At 37.6% G+C, this 13,680-nt stretch overlaps 1 protein-coding gene across 1 annotated transcript; it reads right to left on the reverse strand.

Moving 5' to 3' along the window:
• Positions 1-750: 750 nt before the first annotated feature.
• Positions 751-11,062, reverse strand: xpc (xeroderma pigmentosum, complementation group C). The gene is made up of 14 exons (XM_039678709.2): positions 10,771-11,062; positions 9,838-10,071; positions 9,577-9,685; positions 9,318-9,402; positions 8,674-8,831; positions 7,499-7,619; positions 6,362-6,454; positions 5,510-6,271; positions 4,249-4,409; positions 2,900-2,981; positions 2,667-2,798; positions 2,389-2,558; positions 1,385-1,478; positions 751-1,303 (listed from the first exon to the last, which is right to left on the reverse strand). Exons 1-14 carry the CDS (start codon positions 10,865-10,867, stop codon positions 989-991), a joined length of 2,613 nt encoding a protein of 870 aa, XP_039534643.2. The 5' UTR covers positions 10,868-11,062; the 3' UTR covers positions 751-988.
• Positions 11,063-13,680: the final 2,618 nt, after the last annotated feature.

Raw genomic sequence — 13,680 nt, forward strand, 5'->3', positions numbered from 1 at the left:
GAGCAGTAAGTAGTGAAGCCACAGTAGTGAAGTTATTCCTGCGGCTGCCAGTACTGAGAATCGTAATTTAATCGAATTAAGTGATTAAAAGCAGTTTCAAACATTCACAAAATACACACTCATCTCAGCACAGAGAACAAAAAAGGCAACACTTTACATTTACTACCAAATAATATGTAATATTTAATGAATTTAATGTACATTGGAATTCTTGAAAATGATGATGATATGCTTTGGTACTCTAGTGTGTGTGGCATTAGATATAGTTGGACATGGTTCATTATTTAAGACGTTTTGAAATCGCAGGACATTCCTTTCCTGTGTTGCTGTATTTCCTATTGAAACAGGAAGTTTGACTGAATTCAAATAACATACTACCATTATACTCATACCATATAAAGATATTGCAGAAATCAAGTGATATAGAATTGTGCTTTTCTGAACACAGGAAAGAAAAGTCCTGCGATTTCAAGACGTCTTTCATAATGTGTTAAGTATATTCAAAAGTATCCACTAAATTAGTCTGAAAGATTCATTTAAAAATGGTAAATAATCTACTGGTAAAATATGAATTATATAATTAGCTGTAACCGTTTGAAAAGATACTTTCAAATGAAATTTGGTTTCCCAATTATCAGCCAAAAGTACTATTCTGTGCACAACCAGATCAGTAGGTGGGCACCTATAAAGAGTGAAAGACTCTAATCAATGCCCAGACCTGTTCGAAACTCATTCACGGACACAAAAAGCTGCAACAAACTATTTGTTTATTTGCAAGGTTTTGTTTTTCAACAGCATGTTCTATAAAAATAATGTATTCTTTTAGAAAAAAACATGTAGAGTCTTAAATGATGACAAATGCTTGACATCATCAAAATCCCCTGCATATGCACCTCACTGCGATTATACAAAGATTGTGGAGAGTAATGGAGAGAGGCTCACAGTTACAGATACTGTATGCAAGAAAAGTAATAAAGGGCAAATTCAGTCACACTTTTTCAAAAGGGAAGAGATTTTTCTGCTCTCCTCGTTTCTCTCGTTTAGATACACGCCTTACAATCTTTTCCTCTTGTTCCTCTTGCCTGTTCTGCGGCCATGAACAAGCCAGAGAGGGTGGAGCTTTCTGATCCCTGCCCTCTTCCTCCTCATCGGAGGACAGTCCTTCAGCCAAGCCTTCTTTCCCTTGCATAAGCTCCGTCCTCGATGCGAGCCCCTGTTGCCCATAGCGACGCTTCAGCCTCTCTTTAATCAACAGGCCTTTGACCAGCAAGGTCCAGTTAGCCACAACACGCTTCTCACGTTTCTGTTCAAAGATTCAAACAGTGATATCAACATAATATTTACAAAAAACACAATTTTTTCACATTGAAATCAAAACACACACCTCTTGATCTTTCTTCTGTTGGATATCTTGCTCATTTTCCCAGGCTGCTTTCAGGATTTCTTGGTGTTCTTCGCAGACAATATAGCCATCGTTACTGAAACACAGTGATCCAGTCAATTTACAGATTGTACAGAATACATGTTTTATACAGACAGAAATGTATTTGTAATATTTTACCATTTATGAAATGAATGCAACAAGAACTGCCCATTTCTTACTTTCCACACTGAAAGTGAAACTGCTGTGAAACATCACAATCACAGCTAATCAGTGCTGAGTTCCAATTCGCCTACTGTGCCCCAAATCATAGTATGTTAAAATGAGTATTGCAAAGGTAACCAAATATCCATGCACACTCTAATATTGCCCAGAATCATTGCAAATGCTACATGTGCGTGTCTGAAGGTTTAGTAGAGAGGTTTAGATAATATAGTTTGAGTGATTGATTAACAATCACTCTCACCTCATCTTGTGAACTTTTATAAAGATGTGTTTGGCAGATAAAGATGCTACTTCTTTTCTAAAAATCGATTGATAAGACCCTTATTCATCATCTGCAATCGTTTAAAGCCCTTTGAACAGTTTGCAGTTTGTACTGAACGTGTCTTTTGGACCTTGAACCGTTTGGTTCCCATTGAATTGCATTATATGGAGAAAAATGCTGGAATGTTTTCATCAAAAACCGTAATTTCTTTTCGACTGATGAAAGAAAGACACGGACATCTTGGATGACATGGGGTGAGTAAATTATCAGCAAAAGTTTTTTGAAAAGTGAACTACTCCTTTAAGAAGGTGAATTGCATCATGATGCATGAGTTTGGACCGATCGCATTTCACCGTGGGTGGGGCTACACAGTATGAATCTGTGAAACCCAAACAAAGCAAGTGACAAAATGCCCACAAGTCCTGTCACTCAGTTGTGGTTGGATAGGAAAAAACATTTATAGCTTTTATCGTATTGCACCTGGTTAGGGAATGTTAAACATATAAAAAAAAAAACTTACACTGCATGTGCAAATCCACAATGGTAATCAAAACCCGTCACTGCTGTAGCGCAGTCTATGTTCAGTTTTCGAGCCACTCTGTGCAGATTTGGCAAATGCAGGTGAACACATCCTACTGGTAACATGCACGACTTAAACATGTACACATTCCCAAACTCATTACGTGGTACCTGAAACACACAAATTCAGATTAGAACTTCAGCAAAGAAAAGATCAGTATATCTCATGCAATTACGTTCTTAAATTTGATTTAAAAAAATGAAATAATTCGAACCCACTTTGCCATCAACGGCGATCGGAGGCTGGTACTCTTCAGTTTGCCAGACTCCAAAAAGAGGCAGATCTTTGACACCTTTCTGCTCTGACATCATCCTGGCCTTACGAGAACGGTTGGAAAAACCAACCACCATCTAACAGACAGCACTTAATATTAAAAACAAGTCATGGCATATTTATTGTACAAAGGTTAAATATGTATGAAAAAACATGTTAAATCATGATCAAAACAGACCTTGTATGGCTCTTCTCCTAGTCGAACTGTTCGTGCTTCTTTCAACCAGGTATCTCTAGAATGGAGCGTCTGCACACAGTCTCTAAAAAAATAAAACAAACATCATTAACAAATGGCCTGCATTTCTATTTGTTCTAATATCTCAGATGTGGGAAATATGTCCACAAAAATGGAAAAGAATGTATCCATAGACTTAGATCACCTTTGCCATCATCTGATGCTCACATAAAGTGTTGTTGTTGTTAACTAAAACTATAAAAAATAGTTTTTGGTCATTAAAATAAGAATAAATCTGTAATATTGTATAAATACTAAAATAACACTGACTTAAAGTTTAAAAATACTATAAAGATATTACGATACCTGTTAAATGTAATCTTTAACGAATATCAAAATGAATATCCATTATTATACATTTGTTTGATAAGTTTGATTTTAGATTTGATGTTTTTGTTTAATTTATTTAGAAAATGGTATAGAGTTTCAGTATTGAATCAAAGTCCCTTTCAAGGAAAGTCATTTCAATCTGCAGCAATATTTGAAACGCCTCCGGGCAGCTATTTTGGCCAAGACGAAGCCTACTTCTGAAATCGTATACTTCTCTACTATACACTAGGCAAAAAACACTATGTGACAAAAGAAGTATGCCTGAGTTCACAGAACTCATTAAAGAGTAGGCAAAAAGTACTCGGATGACCAACTATTATCAGTGTCCATACGATGGACACTTTACTATTCCATGAAGCCAAATCTGGATTACATTCATACTACACAAAACCTACTTTTTTAGTGGTTGTTTAGTAATTACTTATTGAAAATAAGTACCTATTCAAAAGAGCATGCGATTTCAGACGCAGCCCAAGTCCTATCTACTTGAATGGAGAAATCCTAAAATCCTTGTTTAATTCACATTTAAATAACATATTTCAAATCAGCAACAAAATCTGAAATAAACAGCCCCATAGATGTTGTTTCTTATGCTCAAATATTGTTAAAAGGCTTGACTAGCCAACCAGAGCTTTGAACGGCAGCTGCAGTGGTGCAATTTGCATTTTCCCCAATTCATAAGCAATATGAGTGCACCGTCTTTGTATATCTAAAGTCTTTGGTTTAATATCTTTGTTTTAAAATGATATTTGGTTTCATATCTTTGGTTAATACTGGTTATTTGTCATAACATCAAAAAAATTGTGGTTTATCTGTATTAATATATTTTATAATTCAAACAGTATGCCTGTGTTCTAAAGCAGATTTACAAAAGGAATATTCATCCATCTTTCATATCGTACATTATTATATTGTTGTGATACCTACATTCACTTGTAGTACACAAAATATATGGGGTTTACCGTGCATAAACTGGTTCTCCTCTGCAGTACCCCAAGACAGCGGCTGTAGAGGGGTAGAGGGCCTCGTATTTAAGCAGGTGCCTCTTAAGCGCGTACAGCGGATGGTTCTTATATTCTGCGATGGATGTCGGCAACGGCTTGTTCAGTAACTTAGCCTGCATCTGATGATGAGGAGCACAGGTGAATCTTAAATGCACGTCACATGTGATTTAGGCAAGTTAGTGTGTGAACATTACCGTTTAAAAGTTTGGGGTTGGTAAGACTTTGAAGAAGTCTCATATGTTCACCAAGGCTGCATTTATTTGACCAAAAATCAGTAATATTATGGAAAATCAATAAATACAATTTAAAATAACAGTTTTCTATTTGAGTATACAGTATTTTAAAATAAAATGTATTGTTGGCAAAGCTGAATGTTTAGCATCATCACTCCAGTCTTCAGTCTAACATAATTTTTTAGAAATAATTCTATTATGCTGATTTGTTGCTTAAGAAACCTCTCTTCTTATTATCTGTTAAAAACAGTTGTGCTACTTCTTTTTTTGTTTAAACTGTGATACATTTTTCAGGATTTTTTGACAAATGGAAAGTTCAAAAGAACAGCATTTATTTGCAATAGAATTCTTTTGTAATATTATAATTGCCTTTAGTTTTACTTTTGATCAATTTAATGAGTCCTTACTGAATAAAACTATTAATAATGATAATTAAAAAAAAACTTAGTGACCCTAAGCTTAAAAGGGATGGTTCACTTTGAAATTATTTTTTGGTATGTTTTAGCTTATCTCAAGGGCATCCAAGATGCAGTTGTCTTTGTTTCTGCAGTAGTTTCAATTTTGATATTTCAAAATTATTTCAATTTTGTCTATGGTCATTGGTCACCACCTCAAAGATCACTTGGATGTGGCTGTGGTTACAAGGGGTAAAAATGATATAAATACTGTTCGTTTTCTCACACAAACCGCTCGTTTTGTGTCTTAGGCCATCAATGTGTACTTGCATTTATGAGTCATTAAATCATGTTTAATTTGGACTTCTCTATGCATGCTCTTTGAGGTGGTGACCATAGACCTGCATTATATGACTGACAGAGAAGAACGGTTTGACCTAAAAATATCAAAATTGAAACTACTGCGGAAACAAAGACACCTACATCTTGGATGCCCTTGAGGTAAGCTAAAACATACCAAAAATGTATTTCAAAGTGAACTATCCCTTTAACTTACTGACATCACAAGTATAAGTGAGAGTGCAAACGTACCTCCTGATCCTCCTTCTGTCCTCGTTCAGTATCTGGAGACTTGTAGAGCTCCATAGTCTCCTCCCACCATTCGGAGTCGACGCGCCGTCGCCGTGATGATGTCAGCCACGTGGGGTCATACCTGCTGCTAAGATCTTTCAAGTAGCCCTCGTCATCTACGCCCACCACATAAGTGATCGGTTGAGTCGCCTGATCGGAACAGAGTTGGCCGACTCCTTGATCCACATCAACACACACCCACCTCCCAGTACTTTCCAAATAAACCTCCAACCACTCATCTATCCCTTTCCCCTCTTTTCTTTTACGTCTTGGTTTCTTTCTCTCTTTCTCTTCCTCCTCCTCCTCCTCCTCTTCACTTCTCTCCTCCTGTTTGACCTTGTTCGAACTCTGAGGAGCCCCACCTTTGCTTTTCAACTTTGATTTTCTGCATATTTTCATGGGCCCATCAGAGTCTTCACTGTCATCCTCATTGGTTGGCTGAAACTCCTCTTCACTCTGTTCCTCCTCCTCCTCGCTGCTGGCTTCTTTGTAGGACACTTTTGAAGCTACACTTCTTCTTCTGCTGTTTTTGGGTTTCAGGCCGCCTGCTGCCTCTTTCTCTCCCCCTGCCTCTTTCTTTTTCTTTCTCTTTCCGCCTCTTTCATCTTTTACTGCAGCAGTCGCTGATGATGGGCGTTTGGATCCAGAGGATATCTTAGGCTTTGGAGAGGGTTTCTCTGATGGATCTTTCTCTGGAGAGCTCTTGGTAGGTGTGGTCTTGTTCTAAAAGCAAGAAAAAAATGCTCAGTCCATTAAAAAATAAAAATAATTTCCACAAGCAAAAGAAACAGTGAGAATCCAAAAAAAAATCACCTTGGTGGCAGGTGGTGGCTTCAGAGGAAGAGGTTGTAAAGACAGCACCAAGCGACAGAAGAGTCGCAATGACCGCAGGACCAATAAGAACAGCTATAGAAAGTGACATCACAGGTCAGAAACAAACTCAGTTAAACATCAATACACTACCACTCAACTCGGCTCGCCTTTGTTTGGTTTTCCACTGTGTAAAAGTTGTACCTGTACCTGTTATTGGGTACCTTTTTTTGTATCACCTCCGGTGAGGTTCTGAGCAAGCTAAGGCGATAGTAAAATGTCACGTGAAAACAATACCGACTGCTGATTGGTCTAAGTGAATCATCACCATTCACTGTGTCATCATTGTACGCACCAGATGGAGTATCCAGAATAACCCTGCCATTTTTAAATAGCTTGGCCAGAGATAGTTAAACCTACTACTATTATTATGGCAACTCGGAAGAATACACCGTGGTCAAATGAGCGGTGAAGACTTTCCTTTGTTTGGTTGCTAAAGAGAGGATCCAGCGAGAGCTTGAAAGGGCAACGAGGAACGAAAGGCGTCGCTATGACGACCGGGTACTATTTGTGGCGGTACGGTCAGCAATGGAAAACGGAGCGAAAAGCGAGCTGAGTCGAGCCGAGGCGAGTCGAGTCGAGCTGGTACTGGTAGTGAAAAAGCGGCAAAAGTTTGGGGTAAGCAAGATTCTTTTTAAAGGATTTAAAAATTTTATTCAGCAAAAATATAGAGCAGCACAAATGTTTTCAACATTGATAAATGACAATAATAAGAAATATTTTTGGAGCTTAAAGTCAGCATATTAGAATGATTTATGAAAGATCATGTGACTGAAGACCAGAGTAAACATTCAGCTTATCCACCACAGGATTTAATGAAATGTTAAAATAAAATAAAATAAAATAAACTGTTATTTTAAATTGTAATAAGATTTCACAATATAATTGTTTTTATTCTATTTGATCAATTAAATGCAGCCTGGTTGAGCATAACAGACTTCTTTCTAAAACATTTAAAATTTCTAACCAACCCCAAAACTTTTGAACAGTAATGTACTGTAGCAAAGTTACATTACTTTTGTACATGATTTATGCATAATTCATCCACTATGAGGTCAAGGAAAGTAAGATCTCTCTCACATAGGTCATCTCCTCATGGTCCCTTGCTGATAAACAGCTAATTCGTTTTTCCAGCACCGTCCTCAACTCCACTCCCTTCTCCTCAGGTAAGGCGGGGTTTAATGTAAACGTCCCTTGAAACCTGGGAGAGGGTCACACCGCAAAAATAATTAATTTACATAAAACACAATAAGAGATTACTGATCCAATATTTGCATATAGCACAGGAATACTTGATAAAATTTGTCGTTTGCAGATGCACATTTTCCTGGCTAAATGTAAATTGTCTAATTCAAATCAGAGAGCAATCTGATTATTTAAGAGCCTGCTTAGACCTAGTTACTTCAAATGTTTTACTGACTGGATAGTTATCTGATTTGTTAAAAGGCTTCCATTTACCAACAGTTATGAGCAGCATTTTATCTATCATGATCAGCTAATTTCAAGATCAAAGATCACAACAGGAGAGCGGCATCAGCACTGGTAAGATCCTTTAGTCTCGCTACTTTTACACTTTGACGCATGTATTTTTTTTAAATTTAGGGAGTAAAATTTACAAGTGAAGAGTTCAGATGCAAAAGCCTCTAAATGCCATTTGAAATTTTCTTCTAAAATGACCATTTTTATCAAGCTTGTATATTTAAGTTCAGTAATTTCACTTTAATGACAATTAATAGGTAATCTTCATGGCCATTTAAGTGAAATTACTGAACTTAAATATACAAGCTTGATAAAAATGATCATTTTAGAAGAAAATTTCAAATGGCACTTAGAGGCTTTTGCATCTGAACTCTTCAAGTGTCTTTAACAACCAGATCCATTTACACTTCTCAAGTTTTGCCTGGAATGCATCTCAAACCACCTCTATCAGTCTCAAAAGCATTTTCATCTCATGATTGGATAGCTATCCGATCAGAGAAAACACATTAAGTTCCCCGGTGTAAACAGGCACTGAAACCAACCCAAAAAGAAAAATTCTGAAAAGATCTTTTACTCACACGCATATAGCTCTAAACCTGTATGACTTTTTTCTACTTTGGAGACATTTCTCAAATATCTTCTGATATGTTCAACAAAAGAAAGAAAGTCATACAAGTTTGGAGTTAAATGAGGGCGAGTAAATGATGACATTTTAATTTTGGGGTGGAATATGCCTTTTAAGTGACCGAGTGTAATTTCCCCCAAAAAGGGCTTACCATTTGAGAAGCCCCTCCAGGAAGCCTGTGTTTATGCGTTTTATAGCAACTGTGGTAAAGTGGGCAGGCAGTATTGACAAGGCAATAGCCAACAGGTCAGGCTCGCAGATTAGTCTGTTTCGAAACAAACCGCCAGCCAATAAGCAAAGCAAATGAACCTGTTAGAAAGAGTGAATAAGAAATCAATCATATACCAGTACAATACAAGTAAGTAAAAAAGTTTAAAAAAAAAATATAAAGTGAGACCATCATATCGGCTGTCGATTTAACCAGTCAAAAAAAAAAAAATGTCGAAAAAAATCGTATTCAGAAAATCGGACTTGGCATCAAGAGAGCTTCAGCAAACATCCACATCACCTATGATCAGATGCTTTCTTAACTACCGTTTTCGCATTGCTGAATTTTTTTTGTGTGTTTATTTTGTTATTGAAAATGAAACTTGCAGCAACATATTAACAAATTCATTTAAAGGGTGGTGTTCGGATGTTGGATGTTCCCAAACTGTATACGACTGCTCACGTATTTTGAACTTCTTTTTACCCCAAAAAGAACTTCGCTGTGAGTATATCAGCGCCTCAAGGCTTTCAAGCATTTAGTATGTGTATGTTTAGTTGGAAAAAGACAAAAACAGACATAAACACTACCTTGTGGGTATCCACCAGCAGCTCCTTGTTAAATCGCTTTACCGTTCGACGCAGATAAGTTTCAAACTCTGCCTTCCTTTTCTCCCTGGAAACAGTTGTCATGGTGTTACAATTTTCCTTTTAATCTTTCTAACCCTCACAGCTCCTTTTGATCTTGTGGGCATTTGCCACATTAAAGAATTTCATCACTTAGCAATCTGCCAATACACTCTATCTCTCTCTCACACACACACACACACACACACACACACACACTCACTTCCTCTGCCTCTTGCGAGCCATGTCTGGAGTCTCGATCTCAATCTCCACAGGTTTTGACAGTTCTGCTAGTTCTATCGAGTCCACAGGACCCAGTGGTTCTGCCATCTCTGCGAAAGCACACAGTTCAAAACAGGGTATCATCAGTGTTTATGAGTGCTGAAAAACACACCAGCTTAGAACACTTACGTAATGAAATTGAAATGCATTAACATGTACAGTCTAAACAAATATCATGATTTCACAAAATGAGACTATGCACCTTCCACTTCCTCCCAGTCTTCCTCATCTTCACTCTCTTCCTCTTCTTCTTTCACTTGTTTTGATGGGCTCATCTCCTCACTGTTGTCACTCATGTCCTCTGGCTCTTCAGTTTTAACTTGGCTGTCTCGGAAGTACTTGCTTGTCCTCTCGTCAGAGTCATCTTTGACCTTTTTGGACACACGGGACGTCACCCTGGAGTTTTTGCGGTTGTTTTTGTCCACAATACCATTTTCTGAAACAGACAAGCAGGACATGGATGACAGCAGAACAAAGATGTACTAGAGAGCAGAAAACATTACCTCATCAGTCAATGCAGGACACACTTGACTGACATTTCAGTCTCCATTTTATTACTTAAATGTGTACTTTAGTCTAAAATGTTTTTTTAGTTTCTTTCTTCTGTTGAACACAAACAGATATTTTAAAGAATGTTGGTAAACAAACAATTGTCAGCCACTGACTTCCATTGAAGGACAAAAATACGATGGAAGTCAACTGTCTGGTTCCCAACGTTCTTTAAAATATCTTCGTTTGGGTTAAACAGAATAAATAAACTCTTATATTGTTTGGAACAACATAAGGGTGAGTAGATGACAGAATTTTAATTTTTGTGTGGACTATACCTTTAAAATTAACTCTATAGCACCCAAAACACACATGATACCAAATATGTTCGCTGGACACGCCCACAATCATATTGGTGACCGGTGACATTCATTCAATGAACTGACAACAAGAAGGGTGTCATTTGAAATGCAACAAGTAACGTTACCGCAAGAGAACTCGTGCGAGAGTGGCTGCACACCTGCACTGCAGCTGTCTGCATCAACCGTGCACTAAATTCAAAATATTACTGTTCATTCATATTCATATTATTCTAAGTTTGAGCATCAGAGAGACTAAGTACACTTTAATGGAGCGTAAATAATACCTTTGTTTTTTGGGGTTTTGGATGCCGGTTTTTTCTTTGCAATCTGCTTCGGTTTCTTTGTGTCCGTTTTCTGCTGTGTCTCTTTTCTTTTTGCCATTTGCTGTTTCTGTGTGATCGCGGACTATTTCAGGACAAATGAACTCTGATGCGTTCAGAGAAAGAGTGATAGACTTGCATTACACGTCAACGTCTTGTGTAATGTAACCTGAAGACCACTGTTACCCAACACAATCCCTTTCCCACCTTTCATAACACCGAAAGCATGCACTTTGCTTGCCGAAGATACGTCACATCCGCCTCTTCTAATGTTGTATAATTGCAATGTGGTGATTTAAACGCTAGGAGGAGATGTTGCTCAGACTTCTTTTAATTGTTAAAAGGTTAGTTCACGCAAAAATGATGGTTCTGTCATCATTTACTCACCCTCAAGTTGTTCCAAACCTGTATGAATTTTTTTCTTCTGCTGAACACAAAAGCAGATATTTTAAAGATTGTCGGTATCCAAACAGTTGATAGACCCCCTTGACATGCATAGTATTTGTTAGAAGTCAATATTCAAAATATCTTTTTAGAAATTCTACAGGTTTGGAACAACTTGAGGGATCTTCATTTCGGAGTGAACTAGGCCTATCATAGCATTAATCTCTAGCTTGATAATGATGATTTATATGGTTTTGACCATATAAAACCACTAGGATATTTTTAACAACACAATTGAATTTTACGTTTTATAGATCAATAAATGAACACACCCAGACAACTGTAGTTATTGTTTTATTAACTTGGGAAAATTTGAGCTATGATAAACACTAATCAGTGAGTGATGTTAAACACAGGTATCATAGAGATCATATTTATGATGTGGTGTGATATTAGCTTGCCACAGAACAGACAAGAAGTGTTAATGGTATGCAATTCTGTTAATTTATATTCAAAATTGCTGCATTTCATATTATATAGGACATTAACCTCATTCAATCAAGTTCATTAACATTTGGGCCTGACTTTGTATGTGTATGTGTGTGTACCTGATGCAAATGAACAGCTGTTTTAGCATCACTTGGCAGCAGATGTCCAGCTAGTGTGTGTGTGTGTATGAGAAAAAGACTTCAGAGAACCGTCTGTGTTCTTGATTGGCAGAGCAGAATCAGATATTCTCCCTGCAGCCAGCCAGACTCAATGGGCATCTGTGCCGGGACCGATGCCAGGACAGGTGTATGTGTGTCACATGATTGGCAAAAGAAAGAGTGGTGTTTGGCACCAAGTCTCTATGACGACACAGTCCCCCAGCCCTGCATGGCTTCCATCCCTATATGAGTCCTGAGCACTCTCAGATAGGAATAAAAAGCCATACAGGGCAAAGAGCAACGGGAGAGATCTCTTTCAAACGTTTACACAAAATAATTCCATCTAATCTTTATGCCAGGACACAGAATGTGTGATTCCTTTTGTATGGTGTAGCGCGACATCCAGTGGACATGTCCGGTATTACAAGTTTCCCGTGGTCTTATATCGCACTGCAATCGTCACCACAACCGTTGTGAGTGTGACCATTACAGGACAATCTTTCCGATACAACATTGACAAAGATAACGTCATATCCCTAAACTTTACAAAAAATAGCGCTAGATTTTACCCGCTGGAGCTAAATTGTCAACGCCAAAGTGTGAGAATAAACCACATTTTTTTGTGAATTCATTTTCCCTATGCCATAAGGTCGATGGCATCAGTAGACACATTTTTATAACACGGATCTCTGGCACATACACCTGTTGTCCAGACATTGCGGTGTCTGAGAGTAAAAACGTGAAAGCGCTGGCGAGTATTTTCTTTCCATCCGTGCACGCGCAACAGGAGGAGTATACAAAACGAGTCTCTCTGCATTAAAAAAAAACAAACTAGTAAAATAGATTAAATACAAGGCTGGTTAAGCAAAACCACACATCGTGGTGAAGGTCGAGCTATGTTCTCCAGCGGTAGACTTACAGTTCGGTGCGTAAATATTAGCCGCGCAAATCGCCTCCCGTCATACATGTCATTAGGATGACCAACACATGATGATGAAACGACTGGAAACGTCCGTGTGACATCCTTGCAACATTCCTGTTCACATACTGGTAGGCTAAATTAACATTTATTCTTTTTTTTACCTCACTAGGTTAGCCTACAATACAATTTTTCCTAATTAAATATTATAACTGAAACTATTTGACTTTAGATGTAAATAAAACATTAGGCTAAGACTAAAATGCTAGGCTACTAGTAATAACTGGGATAGATTGTCTCATAGGTAATAGGCAACTAATGGTAGGTAGGTTCTTGAAAAACTACAATAGGCAGGAATAGTAGGCTATTAACTAGGAATATAATGAGTACCTAGGTAAAACTATTAGACCTGGAATATGTACAATCATTAGTTGAAATAGTCTTGTTGGAAAAGAATAGTTTACATAAACCATCTTCTCATAGGTTTCAATTACAAATGACAGTGAAATAGTACTCGTCACTATTTGGATAATAAAGAGTAGCCTACTGGAGAACAATTTAATTATAGCATCTGAACATGAATAGTTAACAAGAAATGTGGAATTGATCGTATAGAAGACAGTAGCCTGACTTTTATGGATTGCTAGAAGGCTAAATGTTTTTTTAATGCATCAACAATATAAAAATAAAAGTTAAGGAATGAATGTTAATTGCGTGCCATACTATACCTTCTTTTCTGTTTTAACTGTTCGACGTAGACTCATTTTGACACAAGTTTTGCCCTGTAAGAGATAAGTGAGTCAGACAGAGATAGACAGAATAGCCCTTGATCGATAATATCAGTGACCGGATGAGAGGAGCCATGGCGCAGCAGTCTGACAGGAGAGAGGTGATGAACGGTGAAAGTCCGGCTGCTCCAGACTC

This window comes from Pimephales promelas, chromosome 14, assembly GCF_988280905.1.
Source record: "Pimephales promelas chromosome 14, fPimPro1.hap1.1, whole genome shotgun sequence".
Lineage (NCBI taxonomy): Eukaryota > Metazoa > Chordata > Actinopteri > Cypriniformes > Leuciscidae > Pimephales > Pimephales promelas.